The sequence below is a fragment of the Dicentrarchus labrax genome, unplaced genomic scaffold (assembly GCF_905237075.1).
Source record: "Dicentrarchus labrax unplaced genomic scaffold, dlabrax2021, whole genome shotgun sequence".
Taxonomy (NCBI): Eukaryota; Metazoa; Chordata; class Actinopteri; family Moronidae; genus Dicentrarchus; species Dicentrarchus labrax.
Window position 1 is genome coordinate 2,144,718 of NW_026136705.1, and position 23,545 is coordinate 2,168,262.

At 41.4% G+C, this 23,545-nt stretch overlaps 2 protein-coding genes across 4 annotated transcripts in view; one reads left to right on the plus strand and one right to left on the minus strand.

The window, feature by feature from the left end:
* col4a6 (collagen, type IV, alpha 6) overlaps positions 1-15,422 on the minus strand; it is a 119,132-nt gene extending 103,710 nt beyond the window's left edge. For all 3 annotated transcript variants that reach the window (XM_051400417.1, XM_051400416.1, XM_051400415.1), the window contains exons 1-3: positions 15,332-15,422; positions 15,030-15,151; positions 14,793-14,838 (exon numbers count right to left, since the gene is read on the minus strand). In XM_051400417.1, coding sequence (XP_051256377.1) covers positions 14,793-14,838; positions 15,030-15,040 — 57 coding nt within the window. In that variant the 5' untranslated portion in view covers positions 15,041-15,151; positions 15,332-15,422. The remainder of the gene's footprint in view (positions 1-14,792; positions 14,839-15,029; positions 15,152-15,331) is intronic.
* A 2,496-nt stretch (positions 15,423-17,918) lies between these two features.
* col4a5 (collagen, type IV, alpha 5 (Alport syndrome)) overlaps positions 17,919-23,545 on the plus strand; it is a 51,181-nt gene continuing 45,554 nt past the window's right edge. The window contains exon 1 of the mRNA XM_051400419.1: positions 17,919-18,444. Within this exon, the coding sequence (XP_051256379.1) occupies positions 18,355-18,444 (90 nt within the window). The 5' untranslated portion in view covers positions 17,919-18,354. The remainder of the gene's footprint in view (positions 18,445-23,545) is intronic.

The following is a 23,545-nucleotide window of genomic DNA, read 5'->3' on the forward strand; positions in this document are numbered from 1 at the left end:
TGCAAGCAAATACGTTTTACGCCACAAATAGAAATTCTCAAACCTATTAAGCTAAATAAACTACTTAAAAACCGTCTTGGATCAGCTGGAAACAGGCAGGTTTTCTTACGCAAAAAGTTGACTTTTTTGAGATAGTTGGTTCTCACAGGATGGCGATTCTTCCAAAATATGATGATTTAATACAATATGATACATTGCTGTAGATTAAACTACCCGACAGCAGTACGACATCTGCAGCTGTAAAATGCAACACACACATTAATGCAGCCGTAATATTAATCCAAAAACTTCAGATATAAAAGTAAAACACTGACAGGGAATATTTCACAGCAGTATTTGTGCTTTTGATAGTGATTACAATTACATACTTTTACTTTTATTAGCTCACTGAGTTCAAATGGGACTAAGGGGGGAGGGGGGGAGGGTGAAAAGGAAAAGAGGGAAAGAGAAGGGGAAGGAGGGAAGAGGGGGAAGGTAAAAGGTGAGGAAAGGAAAGAAGACGTGCAGACAGGTGTGCGACCTCTTCAAGGGGCTGGAGGGCAGCGGGGTGAGGAGGTGGTGGGAGGGAGGGAGGGAGGGAGGGTAGTAGCTATGGCGATGACATGGAATGTCCATGTCGCCCCTGGCAACGGTTCATCATCTCAGCTATTAGCCCTCACAGGCTGATGGGTCCTAAGCCCGGACCTGTCCCCCCCAACTGTCTGTCACGGATTCCAAGATCCTTAAATGTCATCTGGAATGCCGGTGGGATCGGGAATGCCTGAACATTCCTGAATGAAAAGGTGCAATGCTCGCCCGCAGGTCGCACTGAAACAAACGGGGGAAGACTGCGGCCCTCTAGGAAAGGACCTCGAGGTGCTGAAATGTCACAAGTCAACCGCTTCTCAGTTACACTTCATAAAACCCTCTTCTTCTCAAGACATAAATTGAGCTTAGGTATGTTCTAGTTTTTGGAAAGATTAGGGCTGCAACAAACTATTCTTTTCATAACTGATTCATCTGTAGATTATTTCTTTATTGAATTGATGAATCCCTTGGTCTATTAAACATCAGAAAACAGTGAAACATGCTTATGAATGCCAGTGGAAAAACTTAAAGAAGACGCCATCAAATGTCTTGTTTTGTCCAACAGTCAAAAAAACTAAAATATTGCATTTTCTATAATGTAAAATGAGGAAGAAAAGGCAGACTCTCCTATTTAAGAAGCTGGAACTGTGAAATATTTGGTATTTTTGTTACTAGATTATCAAAACTAATGAATTAATCAACTAACGGTTGCATTTAGTCAACCTCACTTCTCTCTTAAGTAAGGTAAAGAAGGTTTTGAGGCTTTGGTTGCAAGGTCAATGTGGCCGTGAAGAGATTTCCTTATGTAGGAGCAGATAATGTTTTGAAATATGCACTTAATAAGCTTATACTGTGTACAAAATATTGCAAATACCTGCTCATGCCATTACACAAGCTGTAAGGATAAATGTACTGTATGAGGAAGTTATCGCTCCTTACTGACCTCACTGTGTAAAGAGTTACAGGCGTAACAAAGACAAATATGAAGGCTAAAAAAAGAGGTATTTGAAAACCTCCAATTCACCTGAAGTTTCCAAAAAGGAGTGAAAGCCTAAAATTGTGCAATCTGAAGCAGAAAAAAGCTGTTCTCACTGCGCTGAAAACCCTGCCTTTCATGCTCTTGCAGGCCCAAAAAGTTACTAAAATACCATCTTCTTCAGTGGCCTGCAGGTTTCAATTTTAATTTCAATCCCAGGGTTACCGAGTGTGTCTTGTGTGTGTGTCATTTAGTGTTTAAGAGCATCCAAGACTTTTATGTTCAAAAGTTGGAGCCCCCCCCGGGCAATGAGTCTTTAAATTATGTCAGACAGCTAATAAGGTTGAAAAGATTTGTGACTGAGAAGCACTCAGTCGTGAGATAATGGATGAGGAGGTATGCAAAGCGCTGTAACATTACAACATACCTTAAGCAGTGCGACGTAATGGATGTGCTACTCTTCTGTGTCTTTTTTTGCCCATTTGTACAGTACACTTGATAAAGTGAAATAAAGCAAATGTCAACGAAATCACTCGCTGTCAATCACGTCTGAGTCCTTAAATGGTAACACGCTGAAGTAAAGTAATACAACATGTCATTGCTTTATGGATGGCTGTAAGGGCTCGTGAACAAGCTAACAAGATATAGACTGTTAAAAGGGCAGAACTCTCATTCATTGAGTTCATTTTACTCACATAGTAGTTTAAAGGTGAATATAACAAATTATATCTATAATTCACTTTTCATGCAAAGTTTCAAACCATTTGCTACCAGTTTCTTTAAATGTGAGTATTTTCGACTTCACTCTGTTTTTGTGTTGTTGTACATTTAATATCTTGTGGTTTTTGGGTGATTTTCTGACTTTTTATGGACAAAACAAGAAAATAATCAGCAGATTAACACATAATAAAAAGAATCAGTTGCAGGCCTAAACCGAAGAGCCTTAAATGTTGCACGTTGCAGCTTGTTTGTTGTCATCATCTTTTTTTTGCACTTCACTTTACTAAACTTTTATGACAGAAACTGCTCTTTAAGTAGCACGTTTATGTCATTTTATGTCACACACACTCTCACCAGCCCGCGGACCATTCACAGAACTAATGAAACCTCCTCGCCTCACCCACTTCCACTTGGCCCACATTTGAAGCTGCTCTCTGGCCAGCTAGTGAGTGAGCCAGGGAGCTATTTTAGGAACAAGAGGAGCCAGCTAAATAAATATGAGGGGCAACTGCACTCTGTTGACAAACACACACACTCCACTTACAGGAACGCGGCCGGTTCACAGTACCAAAAGAAAGTGCCCACGCACCATACAGCACTGAGTCCTCTGGTTGACATATCTGAGATAATGCAAATCAATAAGAGCAGGATTAAATCACTAAAGGGGGCTGTTTTGCAGCATAGGTTGGCACAATGATCATCTGTCCCCCCTCATTAGTGGCCAGTTGGGGCCACAGTGGGCAACAGGGAACGCAGCCAGAGGACTAGCTGAGGCCCTTCACTCCGTAATGAATGGGAGTTAAAGCTAAGAGCACGAGGCTCAGGGTTATGTTGAAGGGAACGGTGCCAGGTAGTGCTAAGCTGCAAAGCACTTCAGTCAGGGTGCTACAATGAACACTATGCTGGCCTAACCTTTATTAGGATGTTTTTGGAAGTAACAAAATGGTGTGAGTGTACAGGTCTGAATAGCACCGAAAGTAAATTAAAGTTCAATTAGGACAATTTATTACTCAACTAAACTACTTTTTTGTCTACATTGTTACTTCTTTTTTTTATTTGCATTATTCTGATCGCAAAAAATGTGAATTTATCAAATGTGACACATTTCACAAGCTAGTGTGCGACAGCAGTAATATAAAAACTTATTTTTAATATACTTTGTCTATTTTCGGCCTTAGATTTCACCAAAAGTTAGCATTTCATAATGTCTCATTTGCATATTTAAACATAGAATTTCCAAAAACTACCACTAAACAAAATATAACTATCTTAATGTAAGTAACCAGCTGGAGAACTTTCATGAGAATATCTGTTTATTACATGTTTTACCCTAGTTGAATATCTCTTCTCTGAAGAGCTCTTTGAACAGTTTGATCGAACTGTGATTTAAGAAGACCGGGCACAGAAAACGTGATAACAAGAGCTCTTTGTTACGAGTGACGTTAGCGTTACACCTGCCAAAAGTTGTCTTACACTCGCTTCTAGCCACACAGCCAGGTATGAGGGCTGAGTCAGTGAAGGAGAAACTGGGCCAGGGTTTGTGTGTGAGGAGGGAGTCCTGCCACCAGCAGCGGGTCAAGGCAGCGAGCTAAGGCTGTTTTATGGGCGCGTGCCAGAGGACGGAGTGACCCAGTCCCTGAAAATATCCCCTCCAAGGCCTTTAAAAGTAGGCACTACTCCCTCGTAAACAAGATCCTGTGGCACTCTGGGAGTTCCTCTCATGAAGCCTGTTTGAAATACCAACTTATACAGCAGGCTGCGAGGCTGATTCAATAAAATACCGACCGATTAGACCTTTGAAGAGACGACATCGCAGCTTTATAAAAGTCAGAATCAAACAAGTGAAGGCTGACTGACAGCTCATAAGTCCTGTCACAGATGATTAATAGTGCCGGTGGGGGTTCAGCTGCGGGGCGTGGGTGATAGCTTCACACTCAGCTACAAAACACAGTAAATTACACCTGACTGATGTGGTATTTTCCCCCTCTGGATAGGCCTAGAAGACAAATTGGGAAGTCTATCTGATTTATGACCGTTCACAGGACAGCGCTGATTGACAAAGGTTACTCAGCATGTACGAGCAAAGAAACAGCTTGACCACCCGGCAATGCTTCTAAAGCCGCAGAGAACCATCATTTATGCAATGTGTGAAATTGCCCAAACTGAAGGTATAGTTCCCACAGATCTTTAAAATATAATTTGTTTGGACGTTTGTCGTATATGTTGGCTAAAGTTGGTATTAACAGTAACTGAATGCATTGAGATAACCAGTAATAAAATGTATCGTACCTACAAACCTGCAGAGCAAACAAGAGTTTTACAGTTTTACTGTTGATTTCTATACATATCCTTGCACTTTATCATGTTATCTTCCAAAAGTCGGTTTAAAAATCTTATTTAAATCCCAATTTTTCAAGCAAGGTGCCTTGAAGTGGAAGGTAAAACAAGTAGAAGGTGTTTTAAGGCATTACATCTACAACCTCTTGCCTCCATAGATGGGCCTGCTCATACAGCAATAAGCTGTGGCCCTTCCGTAGGCAGAGGCTGTGCTTTCCTCAAAGCAGTGGCATCATCAACTTTGGCAGCGACTTCAGTGAAGTTATGACAAAAGGGGAAGCGAGACAAACACAGACAAGCTGGCATCACGGTCAAAACATCCAATAAAGCAGGCACCCGATGTACCAAAGTTACGAAACTTTTGGTACATTGCAATAGAAGGAGGTGTGGGTGAGGTAGTTACCTGGCTGCCTGGATTACCTGGCTGGCACAGATGAGGGAGCGAAGGATGAGTGTGAGACAAAGAGGTGGAAAAACAGAGCGGAGGTATACGTAATTACAGGGACAGGCAGAGACACAGTGAGGCGGTAATAGCACACAATAACTGACACATCTGATGTGCCAATGATAGTGTTGCTATCACACTGGGACATTAGTGGGCTGCGGCCGGGGTGTACCTCACCACAGATACGGTAACCATGGATACACAGACTGGGCAGGGGAAAACTTGCCCCTCATGTCAACCATGAAAAATTAGGGGGGAAAGTAATCTCTTAATTTAAAAAGTGAAAAAATAAAAATCATTTTCTGAAGAAAAACCTGCTCCTCATCTCAGCTTGAGACCAGAGGCTCGAGGATACATTAGACAATGAGTTGCATTGTGGGTAGTGTAGTCGTGAGGTTTGCTCTGCTGCATCGACTATGTCCATTGTGAGTCTGACAAAGTTATAAAAGTGCAACGCTAAATCAGAGGAATTTGATTAGTTTGTGTCCTTGTCTGTGTGTGCCTTCCTGGTCTGTTAGCATTCTGCTCAGTTGATTAAATCACCTTTCTCTTTAAGAAACACTAAAACAATGTTTCAGTGCAGAATTAGAGAAAGAGACCTTTCCTCCATCACAGTGTTGAGTCGAGTTAAAGCTAACGCTGCCTTGCTAAAGGTAAACTTAAACAGGATTTAAGAGCTGTGCACACATTTGCTTTGGTTTGGTTTACATTAGCTGTCGGCCGCATTATGTCAGATTGCTGGGCAAATATGTGCACCTGCGCCTTTATTACCCACAACAATGACATTGATGTGGACCCGAGTATGTAATTAACGTCTCGATTAAAGAACATTAATGGTAATTAGAAAGCCACTCAAACGCACACTCTGTCCCTACGGGGTCAGACCACCACCACAGTAAACTGACAAACAAAAGAAGATGTGTTCCCTCTGCACAGGCATGCATATGATAATTGCAGTGAAGAGGAAAAATGTTTGACTTAAAGGGCTGATGTTGGTGTCTAATGCCAAAGTAAGGGTGTTGCAGTGGAAAAAGTGGAACATCAAAGCAAAAGGGGGAATTGAACCTGTCAGGCTTCCTGACTTCAAAACGAACTTAAAGTCCCAGAGGGGGTTAAGTTTCCATGGTTTTTGTTTTAAAATCAGCATGAGCAATAAAAGGTTTAGAGCCTAAGAAATGTTTACTTAAAGTGGTAGTAATAGATTTTGCAGCACCATTAAAGATTATAGACATTAAATGTTAGCAGGCTCTTGCTTATTTACACATCTAGCAAAACAGGGGCAACATTATCTTTTAATTTGGGAGTCTGGGTCCCAAATTAAAAGCCGCCTGCTGCTACTAGAATCAGGATCAATGAGGAGAAAAATGAGCTGAAAGACCCTAAAACTCCTTGTAGAGCTGAGGGGAAGAGCAGAATCAGGCAGTAATTCTCTATGGGACCCCAATCATATTACACATAAACATTTAATCTATTGTTACTACAAAAATATTGATTCACAAAGCTTCAAGTTGCCAAATCTGCCCAGTCTAGATTAAAAGGGGTCAATATTTGGGTATATTTACATGAAAAGCAAAGAACGAGTGGGGAGTCTGAATGGGACAAGGTCAACAAAATGAAGCAAGAAAAGGAATAATGAAAGACAGACAGAGGAGAAAACCCAACAAATGGGGAGAAGTAGATTGGAGGTCTAATCCTTCTGAAGTGCAAACAGCCCTGAGGGGAGCGATGGCATTAAGGAGAAGGGACCGGGCACGTCGAACAAGCTAAGACAGCACTCCCACCGAGCATCCAGCCAGCCAAACACTGCTCCACCTCAGCTCCTTCTCTGACAAGCCTAAAGACCTTCACAAACACACGCCCGGGGGCCAGCAGATAGATAGAGTAACCCCCCGCCATCCCTCCCCTCTCTATCGGTGCTGTTTTTGCTCGTCTCCCTTTCATGAGAGGCAGAAAAGGCAAAAGACAAAGTGCGATAAACAAATCTGGAGAGCGGGCGAAGGAATGTTAAGCCGTCGCCGCGGCCGCGAGTCCCTGCTGGCTTTGTGCTCGTACGACCTCTGACCTCCGGAGTTCACCGCGACCAATCAGGGGACAAAATGACAGCGTGTGCTTCATCGAAAGGGAAGGTGGCTGTGCCAAGGCTTGGCAGATGGAGGGGGATGATGCGGTGACATGTAACTGTTTCCCTGCCCCGTCCTGTGATGTTTGTTGCCACAACCCTTTAAACTGGCACTTCAATCACAACACAAAGTGATAAATTTGGTTGGTTTGGCAAGAATCCTGGCTCGTACCAGCGCTCAACATCTGCCAAGCCTCACATAAATCCTAATCACAGGCCTGATTAATACTTTCAATGCCATACCTACAGCTAATTACACACAAATAAAGTCGAAATGCAACAAAAACAGTATCTATTGAAGAGCAGGGACAAACAGTTACATTTCTGTCATCCTTATTGATGGTTACTAATGAGCTGTTGCACATCTGCGCCAAAGATAATGTGCTTTTCATGCCTTTTACCCTTATCTGCAAAGATCTCTGAAGGGATTCATGGAAAGATGAATGGACGCAAATGACACGGAGGCTTTTTGGCAGGATTGGAACGCAAACACTGTCCAACACCAAGTCAAAGACGAACACACCGACGAAGGGAAGGGAAAGGAAGGGTAGAGCGTAGCGTAGCGTCTGTCAACAGTTAGGCCAACAAACCTCTTTCTATGTGTTGATTTTGATTGATTTAACCAAATGTCTGACGAAGTATAACAGAGATTGTGTAACATTCCTCAGAATTTAAGACCTGGTCCAGCCAAGGTTCTTCTAAAGAAGTATCACAAAGGACAAAGGTCATTCACTGTTTTCATTTTTTGTAGCAGCTCTTGGTGTTTTGGTGGAAAGCTATTTGTACCTTCAAAACGTAACTAGAAAATGTAGATTTCTTCACCTGTGGTAAAGAGAAAGGGGAGGATGACATATGATAATAAACTGATATACCTTAATTTAATTATTGGTTTAGGCCACTCATAAAGCAAAAATGTAACAGTTTAACAAACATTGGTTCTAGTATTTGCTGCTTTTCTTCTATCTTTTAGTTGTGGACTGTTGGTAAGTCAAAACAAGACATTTAAAGATATCAAATTTGCCAGTAGTTAGTCAGTATGATGATCAGTTGCAGCAAATAATAGAGGCAGAAAAGCAGCATAGGTGCATACATGATATACATGATATTTGGTTTCATACAATGCTCTTCCCTGACTCCAGATTAGCTTTATTTGTGTACATAGCTGTGGCATTAAATACCCAAGAAGCCAGTGTGTCCCCTTAAATAGCTCTCGCGAGGGTATTTCCCAGCGAAAAAGGACCCCTTCATCCCACCTGCACAAGCGACGCACACAAACACAGAGATACAGGACTTTATGGGGAAACATGCATGAATGCATGTAAGCACCACACAGGTAGCAGAGTCTTAAGTGTAGGCGTGGGAGAGAAACAGCAGGGGCTTTTCAACGGTATGTTAAACCTGCTATATGTGGTTTATAGGTTTCCTAATGCACTTACTGAGAAAGTACTTAAACCTTCCTCTGAAGAAACTACAGAGAGAGAAAAGTAGGGTGAAACTGGAAGGGGGGGGGGGAAGACGGATATTCCAGCTTTGAAAACATGCAAAGAAATGCGGTTTAGGGCAAGAGAGGGAAGAGAAAGGTGAATGAAAGGAAGGGAAAGAGGAAAAAGGAGGGATAAAACAATCTGCATCCTGACTCCTCCAGATATGGACCACAAACTGGGACAGAGCAGCATGACCCTGGTCACACACACACACACACACACACACACACACACACACACACACACAAAAACACACTGTCTCCAGTCCGCTCTTTCCTCTATCACATTTCAAAACAATGTCAGAACTTTTTCATAAACTTGACTAATCTCATCCTGACCCAAATCATCGTCTTGTTTTCAGGCAAAAGCCTTTGGGGAATGTAAACTACAGCACAGTCACATCTATTCCTTGCATCCAGGAACATACTGATATTAGGCAAAGTCATAAATCATGTTTAATAAGCTTTGACAGGTCTCTCTGCACTACAATTATGTGGTTGTGGTGCTTGTCGCCTTCTTCTCACACAGTAAAAATGTAGGCTTATAACGCTCGCTTCTGATATGTCAAACGTTTATTTTCACAAAGCTGCGTTAAGCAATCAGCTGGAAATGGAAATGTAAGGCTCATTCTCATGAACGATCGTTGGCATTATTGCAAATATATCGAATTACGACAACAACGGCAACATTTTGGTCAAAAAACACTAAGCCTTTACTGGCTTCCCTAAGCCATGTTTAAACAACAACGGTTTTGCTAAAAACAGAAGTTGTGTGAAAACGATCCTTGTGCATGCGGATCGGCAGAAAAACGATTAAAACGTTGTCGTTTGCGCGCCATTGTCAGAAGGTGGTGGTGCAAAATTCCATCTCAACACCACAGAAGAACACCAGAGAAGAGAAGATGGCGAATGCATGTCTCGAATCGTATGCCTATCCCGTTGAAAGCGTAAAAGTCATGACCGTTTTCACAGCAAATGCATATTGCAAGTTTAAACAACTTCTAAAATACTATAATATTTTTAAATGATTACACCCTGGAACACGGTTTCAAAAGTGCAACTTTATTTCCATGCAAAGGTTTGATTTAAGAAAAAATTGGTTATTTCTACTCTGAAGGCTTTTCTTTGTAGTTACAGAAATTAAAAATTAAGAAAATTTAGGAGACAGAAAGAGTGGAAGCTTATATGCAAATAATGAAGAAAGAAATAATAAATTGGCCTGTTATACCACAGGAAGGGTGAGGAGGTTGTGGGGGGGAGCACCACTCGCAAATCAAACCACAAATCAACTGGTAATGGATTGCCTGACTTGTGGAAGCAGCGAGGGCAAAAAGTGATAGGAAAAGGGGGTCTGAGGGGGATAATGATCGGATGAGGGAGGGAGGAGGAGGGCGGCAGGGGAAAGGAAGGAGGAGGTGGGGGGACTCAGTTGAGTTGGGAAGGGTCTAGCGACCACAAATCAAGCAGCGATCAGTCGCCTCACTTAGTGTTTCTGGAATGTTCCAGCCTATAGCACCTGCAGGGAGTGGGAGACAGCCTGACAAGTCCTGCCAAGCTCTGGAGGAATTCAATGGAGGGAGGGAGAGAGGAGGGGAGGGGAGGGGAGGGGAGAGGGGGAGTAAATGGTTGTCCCTGCAGTTTGTACCATGAAACTCTGCAAGTTTTCAGCATCATTTTTGCAGCAAAACTACCTCTGGTACCTTTAATATCACTAATGTTGAACACTGGAACACAGATCAACCTTAAGTTAAATGCCATTTTAACAAAGTGACCATGTTAGGAAAACCAAATATTAATAAAACTACAAAGGAAGTATGCAGATATGCTCAGAAATCTCCCTCACGTTTATCGTTTGTATTCCACAAATGCACTGAAGTCACTTTGTATGACTATAAATTACATACATATTTGTATGTTAGAGCCCATATGCTGCAAATTGCATTCATTTTTCAAGATAAAATGTCCAAATTAGCTGGTTCCAAATGTGCAAAACTGCATAGCAAACATTCAAAATGTCATGAAAAACCCAACAGCATTATTTCTATTCTGCAAAATGACAACAACTACTGCCAGAAGAAATCTCAGAGTACATCAAAACAAGCCTCAATTTACAAAAATCTCCTTCCTCTGCAAAGATTAAACAGTATGTACTAATATGTACAACCCATCCATCTTGCATGCCAACTGGGGCTAAACGAATGTAATAGAATACATTTCTGGATGATTTCCTAACACTCCAACCTTTGACTGCCTCCTCTCCTTCCCGTCATGCCTCCTCCCCTCTCCTCACTTTTCCTCCTCACCTGTGTGTGATGTTTTGCCTGTGCCAACAGCTGTGTCAGCCCTTACAGACACTCCGGAGCAGCTCCGAAAGGTTTTTCTCTCGCAGTATGTTCACTAAAACATAGTTTTCCAACAAAAGGTTGTATCATTGATGTCCCAGTGGTCAAGACTAGCACTGAGGCTAACATTAAAACTATCTATAAATACAATAACCAAGCTATAAAGTGAGCCGACTGAAAGAATTGTGGTGGGGGTTTGATTACTAATGATAAAAAATAATGCTAAAAACACACACCTATATCTAAATGTACAGTAGGTTGACGTGGTTCAGTAAATTTGTAGCTTGAAAAGAGAGTTTGCTCAGTTAGTCTTTAGCGTCAGAACTAGCAAGCAAACTCGCGAGTTAGCACGATAAACAATACGCCACTACTTGCCAAGACCAGGCTAGCGTCCTTTCAACTAACACTGTACACTGTAACTGTACACGCCTAAGAAGTATGGTTAATGTTCATATTTTTAAACTACATAAAATATGTTAACATATTATTTCAGATTCCATTTTAATTCCTATTTCTTTACGTTTTTTTGTGTCTACAAAACAGAAAACAACATTTGTTTTCCCTCCAATTTCCACTAGTGGCAACTAAAGCATGATTGACTGTATATATATATATATATATATATATATATATATATATACATACAGTATAATTCCAATGAGAGCTGCTGCTTAATGCTAATTCTGTTTAGCTGCAACTAAAATTAGGCCTACGAGTCTGTATGCAAACTTCTGGAGCAAATTTCATGGAAGACAAGAGCCAGTATGAACTGTAAGATATATTATTACAGTGTATGGCCTGGCTTTCCTGTATTAAGGACATTTATACAGCACTCAAGGGGTTGTTTGCAGATAGTCTAAAAACGAATCGTCTTTATGTCTGTGAGTTACAAACAAAGTTACCCAGATCTTATCTCGTGCTCGCTACAATGCCATCGCTGTGTCATCTAGTAAGCTTCAATATTTCCACTGAGAGATAAAGAAGCGTGTTTAGTTTTATCTGATGACACTGATAACTCCAGATACAGACCTTTCTTTTGCTATCAGTGTACGGTAGCACAGATAGGAGAAGAGCTTCACATCTTGACTCAGCCTGGGCTGGACCGCCGCCGCACCACAGCAATACCCAACCAAAGACCCAGTTACCAAGGTTACGGCAGCCCAGACCACCCAATGAACTCATCTGTCAGTCACTCAACCCCACACACACACACACACACACACACGTATCCGTCCACTCAGCCACCCAGTCACCCACACGCACGCATATACAACACAAAACAACGGGGAGGTGGGAAGTGGGTGGAGGAGTCAATTCAAAGTCAATGCAGCTCCATCAGCCGAGTCCCATTGAGACACAGGAAGCTTTTGGCTGCTGATTCGCTTTAATGTTCACCGTCAGCGTCTCTGTCACAGCCGACGACAACCTGCCGCTCAGCTGGCGGAGCAAGGCACTAACACTGCTACGCTTGAGTCCCTCTATGATAAAGTTCAGCCCCAGGGTTGAGGATGATTTAAGCCCACGTGTGCTTGCATGCAAGACTGATATTTTAAGCAGCTGTGGAATGTAACTAAGTACATTTACTCAAGTACTTATCATCAGACTTTTTACTTCTACTCCAGCCCATTTCTGACTAAAAAATTACTTTTTTCTCCACTTTACTTACTTTAAGTACTAGTTACTTAAGATTTTATCAACTTATGGTACTCCAATATGGTGCACTGTTATAGATTTAACCACCAGCTAATATATAAAGTCATAAATATTAGCACTGACTCGACGAACCACAGCAATATACTACTTACATATTAAAGCAAATTATAATATATAGAAAAACCCGACACTTTTCTGCATAATGTGTATTTTTACTTTCAGTACTTTAAGTATATTTCGGCAATAATACTTCTGAATGCTAGACTTTTACTTGTAATGAAGTATTTTTATATTGAGGTATTGCTACTTTGAATACTTCTTCACCTCTGATTGTCTAACACTTGAATGAAACGGTATTCTGTCACCACTGGATGACAATCCCATGAGCTCATAAAGGGTTTAAAGAGTTCTAAAAAAAGTGAAATTGAAGTTTTGGAAGCTTTCACCCAACATCAGATAAATGCTGTGGACATATTATAGAGATACAGCTCACACTTTTGATTCCTCCAACCACAGAGGTCCTGCCAAACTAACAAGAAAGAAGCCATGTTGCCCCCTATCAGTCTGAATGACACCATCAAACACCACTGCTCTTTCTTATTCTAATACAGGAGGTGAAGGGTGTAGTGTTACATTGACCCTCGTCTTCACAACTTAACCTGACCCACGAGTCACTTTAAGTTGTCACAATAAAGTTTATTTTAACCTTCCTCTATTAATTTAGTCGATGTTCTCCTCCAGGATCTCCTGGATAGGAAATTGTTAGAACCATGTGTGTGTCTCCAAACTGTCAAATTTCATGAGCTGAGAAAAAAACAGATGTTTCCAGCTTTGTTACAATTTCTTCTCCAGATGATCCAATGCACTAACTTTCATAAATCCTTTATAGCACACTGTAATGTAGCTGTGAGCTGATATAAGTGTTATTGGTGTATTTGTCCACAACTACAATCCATGTAAACAGATCATGGAAGACAGTAATAGTAAAACACAGAAATACTATAAAAGATGGCTTCATATGAGATGAACAAACACTAAAAATGCTATTTTTTCTGCGTACAACTGCATTATAAACCTTATAAATGCTATAGGTTAAAGCGTTACCAAAATTCTACATTTAGAGATACATGGGTTCATTTTCCACTGTACTAATCAATGAATTCATGTATGAATCCGCAGTTACTGCATTGTGGCCGGTGGCTTATCTTAAAAGTTAGATTTGAGTAAAAAACTCCACATGATAGAAAGCAACAAATAATAATTAGAAAGTAAGAAAAACTGATTTACAGCACTTTAAAATGCTCTAACAGGCTAGAACATAAAAGTTGTGTCTTCTGAGTGGCGTGAAGAAAGCAGATGAGCCCTGTCTGCTTGCACTCTCTGGCTGCAGCAGATGTGGCCCTCAGCAGTAGGAAGTCTTGCAATAGGTGTGGCTTGGGGAAAAAAAAAAGTTGCCCCAATATTCTCCTTATCCTAAATATTCATCAGCGGGGCGGGGTCTGAATTGCAAATGACTCTGAGCGGGCCCACTCAAATATGAACGGCTTTTTTTCAGTCCCTCGGGCTACTTATAAATGCAAACTTCACACCAACGCTCTAAAAAAAAAAATATGACCCTCATAGTTTAAGAGGGAGTTTGGCACAAATGGTGGACCACTGAACGCACCTGGAAGTTTCATCTATGAAATGAGAGTAGAAAGTACAACAAAACACGGACTGGGGGTGTCCTTTAAGCACTAGAGAGAGCATAAGAAATATTTATAAATGTGTCTCCTCATGCGGCAGGCTGAAGGCACCCACAGCGTGACGCATGGAGGACTACAGTGCAGAGTGCAGGTCTCAGCTGTGGGTAACACACGCATGAAAGTCACTTTATAAACATATAATTAATGCAGCAACCAGACGCTGGAGTATTATATCGTATCTTTTATAGTTTCTCCAAGCAGAGTGGACTCCACCGTTTGGTCACATTGGCTCAGCTGAGCCATTTACGCGCATGAAAACGACCAACTCCATCACATTACACAGTCAAAATGCAACAAAAACAAACATATTCAGCTTCATGGTTTATGCTGTATCGGTGCTCTGAATAAACCGAGTGGAGAGCCTCTTCACCTGAAGGAGTGTAATAGTAAACAAATGGGACTTACTCCGTGCGTAGATCCCACCGCCAAGGCGACTGCTATCACACAAATCCTATAAGAGAAACAAATACTTTGATGAGTGTGTTTTTCCCCCAGTTATTATGTGGTAGATAAACTGCGGCGGAGCAGCGCTCATATGGAGACCCACAGCCTCGACCACCGCTTCGGGCTGCATGCGAAGCCCGAAAACTAACTTTGACTAAATTAGTTTGGAGCGTGATTTTTAAGAGGAAAATTGCTTACAGGAGATTCATTCTGATCCGACTGGTAGAGGGGGAACCGCAGGTCGAGACTCGACTCCCTTGTCTTCACCAGCAAGGCACTTCAAACGCGCTCATCGACGGCTCCAAAAAAAACCCTGTCATCTACCCGGAGACAGAGAGAAGGAGAGAGAGATAAAGTAGTCCCACCGCCAAACACAAACCGCCTCCACACACACACACACACACACACACACACAGCTTCAAGCGTTAAAACACAACCAGCAAGGGAAAGCCTCTTTCTGGGTGATTTCTTTCATTAAACGGGAGCTTTATCCAACTCACCAAAGTTGCAGCGGTGAAGTCGCTGCTGCTGCGCTCTCCGGGTTGTTGCGCTTCAACTCTGCAGCGCACCACAGCAGCAGGAGAGGAGGGGCCAACACATGTCATTCATGCCTCCATACCTTTGGCTACAACAGGAGATTTTACCCACTCACACAGACCGTAACCTCTTCAAACTGTGGAGTGCAGCAGAGGAGACGGTTCTATCCCGAGGAAGTCTCTGTTTGGTTTTAAAAACGCAAAAAATATATTTAAAATATTTCGATATTAAAGATATTACAAATACCTTTATGTCTATAACGCTCAATTGTGATTTTACAGAAACCAATATTAACATTTTTTTATATTTATTCTTTTCTTAATCCCATGTAATATCAACATAATATAGTTTTTAAATAATTACTGACATTTAAATTGACCTTATAGCCAACTTGATGAAACATTAGAACCCATATAATCAATAAAGTAGCCCTGAGGACATTAAGTGTGGAACTAAACTGTAACTTTTATTTAATCTCCTGTGGCCGCATGACATTTCTGTCAATTATCACACATTTGCAATAAACTTACAAATATTTATTCTTTAAACTTTTTTTTTTTTAAATGATCCTGCAAATATCTACCGGGATTACCATCTCCATGTGTTTTCATATCTTGAGTATGAGGTCAAATTAAAAACTTTGTTTGAACACTTCTGATCTCGGCTCTTAACATTGTGCAGACACTGAGTTACTCAAGTTGCAAACAGTCCTCTTTTAGCTCTTGAATGTTCTATTTTAGTTCTACTTGACCTGAGTGAGCCTTCACCACTGTTTACAACATGTTAATTTATTGACTAATATATTTTGTTGCAGGTAGGCTCATGTTCCTGCATGTTGAATTATACAATATCTCTTTGATTTAAGCATCTTTGTTCTTGTCAGCAGTTTATTGTTAGCCACGGTATACCGCAGGGATCCTTCCTGGGACCTATGTAGTTTTGCATTTTGACAGGAATTGGAAGGTATATTATCTATTGTCATTGCTGCATGTGGTAGTATATTACTTACTCTATCTCTACCGCTTACCCTAAGCCCATTATAATAAGAGTTTTTATCATTGGAGGAACGTTAAATGGATTTTTACTCCCCCCCATGCACACAACCTAACCTTGCAGAAATAGTCTGAACCGACAAAACTCAAAACTTTCTGAAACATAACTTGACACTGAATTTGTGATCATCTTTGAAAATGTCCCACTAAAAACTACCTGGACATGTCAGAAGGTTACACTGTTTTTCATTTTATAAGGTGTACAAAAACATCCAAAGAGTTGCCAGGTCTTGTCTCTAACCAATTATGAAGTGACAAATGGAGACACGATTCTTCACTGATATAAATGGGGTGGACAAAATAGCAGAAACAACTGTCCATATAACGCAATACATCAAAATGACTTCTTAAAAACGGTTTCACAGCAAAAACTGAACATTATAGCCTCCACCAACTGTTGTATTGGACCACATTAGTTTAAGAAACTGGGAACTGGCTGTTTAGTTTAAGTTCTAGTTTATTCGACATTATGAGAAGAACGTCAAATATACACAGAATTGCAAAAGATGTCAAGAACAATACAATAAAGTCCAAGTCTAATTTTCATTGTGGTCATGAATGCAAAGATAGAAAAGATGCAGGAGACAAATAAAGTCACTCCTAATCCAACATATTACATACAAATATTATATATAAGTTTCCCATAAGACATAGTATGACTTTCTTTTCAGATTTGTGGTGGTTACTCATAATTCTAACGTGCAAAAGTAACTTATTCCAACTCCTCTTAGAGCCTAAAAGAACAAATTCGAAACTTCATCAAAACCTACTCAGTAGTTTTTGAGATACTCAGTGTTACACTCTTGCTTAGTGTTAAAAACTCTGCTCTGCAACTGGCTCCGAATACGATAAGAAAAGTGTGTAAGCCCACTCGAAAAAGAGCTAAAACAAGTGAAATTTCATGTTGAGAGTGAAGCTTGTAAAACAGATCAATGATCATTAACTCCCTGGTTACTTTACTACTATCAGTCCCCATTAAGAACGTCATCTGCATTTAAGATGATTTAGTGCTTTCAGGACTTATTACTATTGACAATAAATACTTCACAATAAAATCAGGCTATAAGAAAAAGAAAAAAAAACATCTGCCACTCATATATCAGTTTTATGTGTTTTAGGGAGTTTTTATAATTTCATCCTTTAAGTTTGATTATACTCTCTTGCCTCACACCACAACTGAAAGAGTGTAACAGTAAAATGAGAAGGAGGGGATGATGTACTTTATTTAAAAACAAGTTTATTTCACTTTGTTCCATTCTGCCAGAAGCATCCCTCTGTCAGTAGTAAAAACGGAGAATTTGACCTTTAATAATCTGTCAGGAATGCAACATGTCCGGGCATATAGAAAATGTCAAATAAAGGTTTAATGTCAAAACTTCTTTTTTGTGCAGCCTCAGGATTGGGTAGGCACGCAGGAGGACGGGGCCATATCCCTCCGCGCCTCGCGAGGTCCTAACATTGTCAAATTCTTTTTAATTGGAGGAGAATTTAAAACAGTAGAAGCGAATCTTGATCCAGACTGAGGCTGGCGCACATTGATCCTCTCTTCGGGACCAACTTTTAAGGTGCAAGTCATCCATAAAGTGAATAGATTTAGGGTGAATAGTCTGTCTCTGTGTAGGTGCAGGGGGCTGATGAGTGCGCCCTGGGTTGTAGGAAGTAGATCCGGCAGGGCAGGTTTGCAAGTCGAGGAGAGAAAAAGTTTAGTGAGGGGGACTGCAGAGGCGCACGGTGCCAGAGCCAGGACCACTAGGAGCCTCTGCAAGCGCAACAACAGCCGACTCGCCGAGAAGAAGTCTTTTTCTTATTATTTCTATTTCATTTGAGGGCAAGTGTGCTGGGTGGGGGGGAAAGCAGGGCTATGACATGCGAGTAGAGAGCCGTAGAGTTTGTGAGTGTTAAAGCAGGCGGACCCTTGTTTTATTCCCCCCAAGATGAATAAAGACTTGAAGAGCCTGCGACAGCTCGCCGTGCCTCTGCTCTTCTTCGCCCTGTGCGTCGCGGTGCAGCAATCCGACTCTGCGGTAAGTGCGTTCCCCCCACTTCTTTCTTTCTTTCTTTCTTTTTTTGCACACATTTAAAGCTTCCTAACTGCGAGATATCCCCGCATGAAGAAGAAGAAGCCGAGAGACCTGCCCGCTCTCACTCAGCCGGCGCCGGGACACCACCGACCGGCTCTCCCAGCGAGCACCGAATACGGTTTATAAATAGAGAGGCTGCTTTATAACAAGTGCTTCAATCCTTCTGCTCTATTAATAATCCCGCTACCATCTCCGTTTATGTTGCACTGAACGTAATACCCGCGTAATTGGGACACTTCTGCACCTTTCCTGAGCTTTTTATGGCACTTTTTTTTTTTTTTTTTTTTTTAACGACGGGCACCCACGAGCACCTTCACGGGCTCCGCTTTGTAGTTTCATGGAAGATCGCGGGACTGTCCCGTTCTCCCTGCCGGAGGCAACCTGTAGCAACACGCCAACCACGGCGCACTTTTCTCAAAGATTCAGACGACGTTACAAACCGTGACGCTTGTCTGGAGGAGCGCGGCGGTGCAGCGCGCACAGTCTCCCTCCACCGACCGGGCCGCCGGGTCTTCTAATTAAAACATTAAAAGTTAACAGCAACATTCCTGCTCTGTCAGTGATAACACAGTCTGCTACATGCGACCCTGTTGTGCGTAATTTAGTTTGGTGACATCCTAAGGAAAACCTTTTACATCCCCAAAAAGAGAGGAAATGCGACTTTTAGCAGGGTTTATTAAGGTGGATCTCCCCTGCAGGTGTGTTTTATGTTGACAGCACCTGGTTACTCACGCATATTGTGTCTCATATTGGAAAAAAAAAAAAAAAAAAGCATCTTTATTGGTTGATAAGACCATGCAGGCTTGGATTCTGTGCAGCCAGGACGGAAGAAACTTCACTTTAGGGGCTCTATTTGGTGAAATCTCTCTTTTGCACTTGTATCAGGAGCAGACATCCAGGAGGGATGTGTGTGTGTATGTGTGTGTGTGTTTGTGTTTGTGCATACTTTACCCCTCTTCACTCTGCATATCTGTTTGAATTAATGGCTTCACGGCCCCAGCTGCAGCTCTCAAACTCTACATGTGTGACATCCCTGTATGACACAGCTGTATCATCACAGTCATCAATCAGTGCGAGAGTCTCCGTCTCAACCTCTCATGTAATATTCCAACGGGCGGTGTATTGCATGCGATGAATATTCACGCATCATTAATAATTCATGAGTAGCATGCTGATGGCGGCACACGGTCCCGCCCACACACCAGGCGTGTCCAATCAGGCCTGCACACTTTGCTGTTTATCAGTATGTATGGAATGAGCCTGTAGATATATGAGGGCTTTTTATTTTTATGTTCCAGATCATGCAGGAGACTTTGATTTACCTCCATCTTGCAGGATGTTTGCATCCTGTGTTTCCATGGCAGTACTGCATCACCTAACAAGGGCGCAAAGTCTGTTTTTTAGGCTATTAACGTGACATAAAAAGTCACTTTAAATAAGTTCAAGGTGAGGTCTGAGTCAGTCTCGGAGAGGTCGGTGAGTCTGCTCAAAGTTTATAGAGGAAATGTGTTTAAATAACAACCCAAGGAGCTGCCTCTATCAGTTTATACATCCTCAAATACACAACTGAGCATCTGAACGCAGAGACCTTTCTCCTGCTTGTCAGCGCTGTTCCTGCAGCAAAAAATCAATTCAGTCTTCAATATAAAAGCTAAAAAAGAAAAAAGAAAAAGAAAAGTTCATACAGGGCGCTGACATTATTTGGCATACTCAGATGCACACACACACTCAAGGTACATATGTCCTAAAGAACAGAATGCAAACAATTATACCATCAAGAAACGGGTTAGTTTGTCACTAAATATGCTCTTTTAGGAGAATATATACCACCATGCATGCAGTTATTTCAATCAGCTGATACACAAATCCTTAGATTAATATACAGCCATTATTTGACGAGTTAAAGTTGTGGAATAAGACTAAATTCTTGTTGTCCTTCCTCGTGACTCCTGCCACGTTAAAGCAGTCACGTAAAAGATCAAATATAGAGGTTATCTGGTGAAGGCATGTTTGTAGGTGTAGGTTAGGTGTTTCAGGCGTGACTTGTTGAGCTGTTATTGTTGCCATGGAGATGTTAAGTCAAAGGTGGAGGGAAGGGCGGGGGTGAGGGGGTCCACTTTGTAGCTAGGAATGTGGCTGACCCCGCCCTCTCGGAGAGGATGAGGAGGAAGAGGAGGGCAAAAAAAACCTCATCAAGCTAAAGCTCATAAAACACACACAGCTTTCAGCCACATCTCGCAGCCTTCATCAGTAGTCTGTAGTTTCCTCCGGGCTGTGAGATGTGGAGGAAAAGCTCCGGAAAAAGCAAGTAAGTGGACCTTTAGTGAACGATACAGTGGGAGGGGTGATGCAGGTGTTGTCATTGCCTCACTTTCTCTCTCTCTCTCTCTCTCTCTCTCTCTCTCTCTCTCTCTCCTGTTCTCACTGGGTCCCCCTAGTGGAGTCTGTGTATATGACCCCAAAACTCCAGATATTTCCACTGGAATTCAGCCTGCCTTTATCATCACTGTTCACTAATAACCACGTATCTCCAAACATGGTGAACTATTAAGTGTAAATGAAGTGTTACATTTTCATTTAGGCCACTTATGTTTAAAAGGTTCGCACAAAAATCCCTTAAAATCCACTTGATGACTTCAAAAACACATTTTGCTGCTTTTTTCCATATAGATCATGTGAAGTTGCCATTTGGAGATACGTGGTTTTCACAGCATGGTGACAATAAGGAGCTGAATCAGCACTATAATTCAAAATAAACACCTAAATCAGTCTCCTTATACACACACAGGGGCTTTGCCATTGAGTTTGTAATCATTAACCTGTTATAAATAGTCTCATACATCACTGTTTCATAGTTATTTGGTTGTGTTTGTGTGTGTGTGTGTGTGTGTGTGTGTGTGTGTGTGTGTGTGTGTGTGTGCAGTATTAATCCTCGTCCAGATTTGAATCTCCATTCATCCAGGTGAGGGAGTTCAGCGGTAATGTATACCTGGAGGTTTTCCTTTGAACCTGTCATGCCGCGCAACCACAAACACACATTTAATTTGATGCGTCCTTCCCTGTGCACATGAACACACACACAACCACACACACACACACACACACACACACACACACACACACACACACACACACACACAAACACACACAATTGGACAACCACCCACTGCCTCACAGGTTTGCTCACCTTTCACGTGACCCACATCCCAGGTGGAGTGTGCTGTGTCTGGGTGTGTATGTGTGTGTGTGTGTGTGTGTGTGTGTGTGTGTGTGTGTGTGTGTGTGTGGTGAGGGGGTTTAGTTAGCCATAACATCCTCTGAATGCAGAGATAAGTTAGCTAGCGCTGCAGAGCTGCAGCTTCCAGTGAAAGAGGAAGAAGAGGTTGTTTTTCAACCAAATCCTTCGCTTTTTTCTCTCGTCTTTGTCTCTTGTGTTTCTTTTCTTTCCTCTTCATCCATATAATGCTCTCACCTTCTCTCCCTGAGCGCGAAAACACAGAAGAATTTGTTCCTGGCAATATTTAACAAAAAAAAAAAAAATCAACCAATCCTTGCAATATTTGGGAGATCTTGCAGTGCAGTTTTTCACATTAAAGTGGTTAAATTGTAAGAATTCAGGCCAGTTGAGGAGTATTCACAATTTTATGCCAAAAAATAATGCAACCATCTAAAATCCAAACATGTTCAGGTTTACTCTCACACATAATTAATAATTATCACATTTTAGATGGTTAAACAAGAGAATAATTGGTGTTTCTGTTTGAAAAATGATTAATAAATGACAAAAACTGTTGGGAATTAATTTTTCAGCAACTAACCATTGCAGTTGTTGTTGTAAGTATTAGATTAGGAATATGGTGAATCGGAATGCGGTAGTGATGGTGATATGAAGTCCTGAGAAGACAAGTTGTGGGAAAAGTCGTAGTCGTAACAGTAGTTTAGAGCTTTATGGAGTTTAAAGATAGATTTTATTTTATTTTCTGAACTGGTCCGATAAAAAGCAATTTGAAGATGTCACCTTGGCTTTTAGGAAATTATATGTGAATTTTACCTTACGTTCATTTAATTTTCTGTCTTGCACTGCATGTATTCTTGAGATCTTTAGAGATTTACATTTATTTATTACGTATCCATATTATCAGTAAGTTCATTAAACAATTGCATGCCTTACTGTTGACCTTTTATATTATTACCGCAGTGTATGTGGACTGATATTTTAGCCTAGTTATTCATAAAAGCGCCTTAAAGTTTTTGAGCCATTTGTACTCCTTTTAGGTCTTTTTCTTTCACTTTTTCTTTCTCAGACTGCTTTCCAGTGTACCTCCATCCTCCTCTTTTTCCAACTCTACCACCGTCTTTATCTCTCTCGCTCATTCTCCTTTTTTCTCCCCCATCCCTCTGTCTCCCCTCCCTCCCCCTTCCCGAAGTCAAATTCCATCTTTATCTCACCTGCTCACCGGCTCCTTAAGCAGGCAGCCGTGCGGGCAACAGCTCTGGAAAGACACACATGCACGCAAACATGTACATCATATTTACCTCCTTTATATAGTTACACATTATAAAGGAAGGTATCTGTACTTTGTGTGTGCACCAAGTGTGTGTGTGTGTGTGTGTGTGTGTGTGTGTGTGTGTGTGTGTGTGTGTGTTTCCTGGTGGAACTCACACTGTGGTGTCAATGAGCTGAAGATGCCATTAGGATTAACAGGTGGACAAAAGTCTATGAGAGCTAACACCAAATGTTTAGACAGCTAATTAACTACAGTACTACCCAGTACTTACACTCCCTTTACAGCTGGACAACGCAGTACTGGAGTACAAGCTGAAGTAGTAAAATATAGGTAGTAAAAGGAAAGGGAGGCACTGTGAGGAGGTGTAGAGATATCAGCAGTAACAGTTGCAGTTGTAGAAGAAGCAGTAGTTGTCGCAGATTGCAGGAGTATAAGTTGTATTAACACTGGTAGCACCACTAGTAACTGCAGCAGTAGTCTATAGTAATAGTGGCAGTACTCTAGAAGTAGTAGTATTTATACTCAAAGTTGTAATA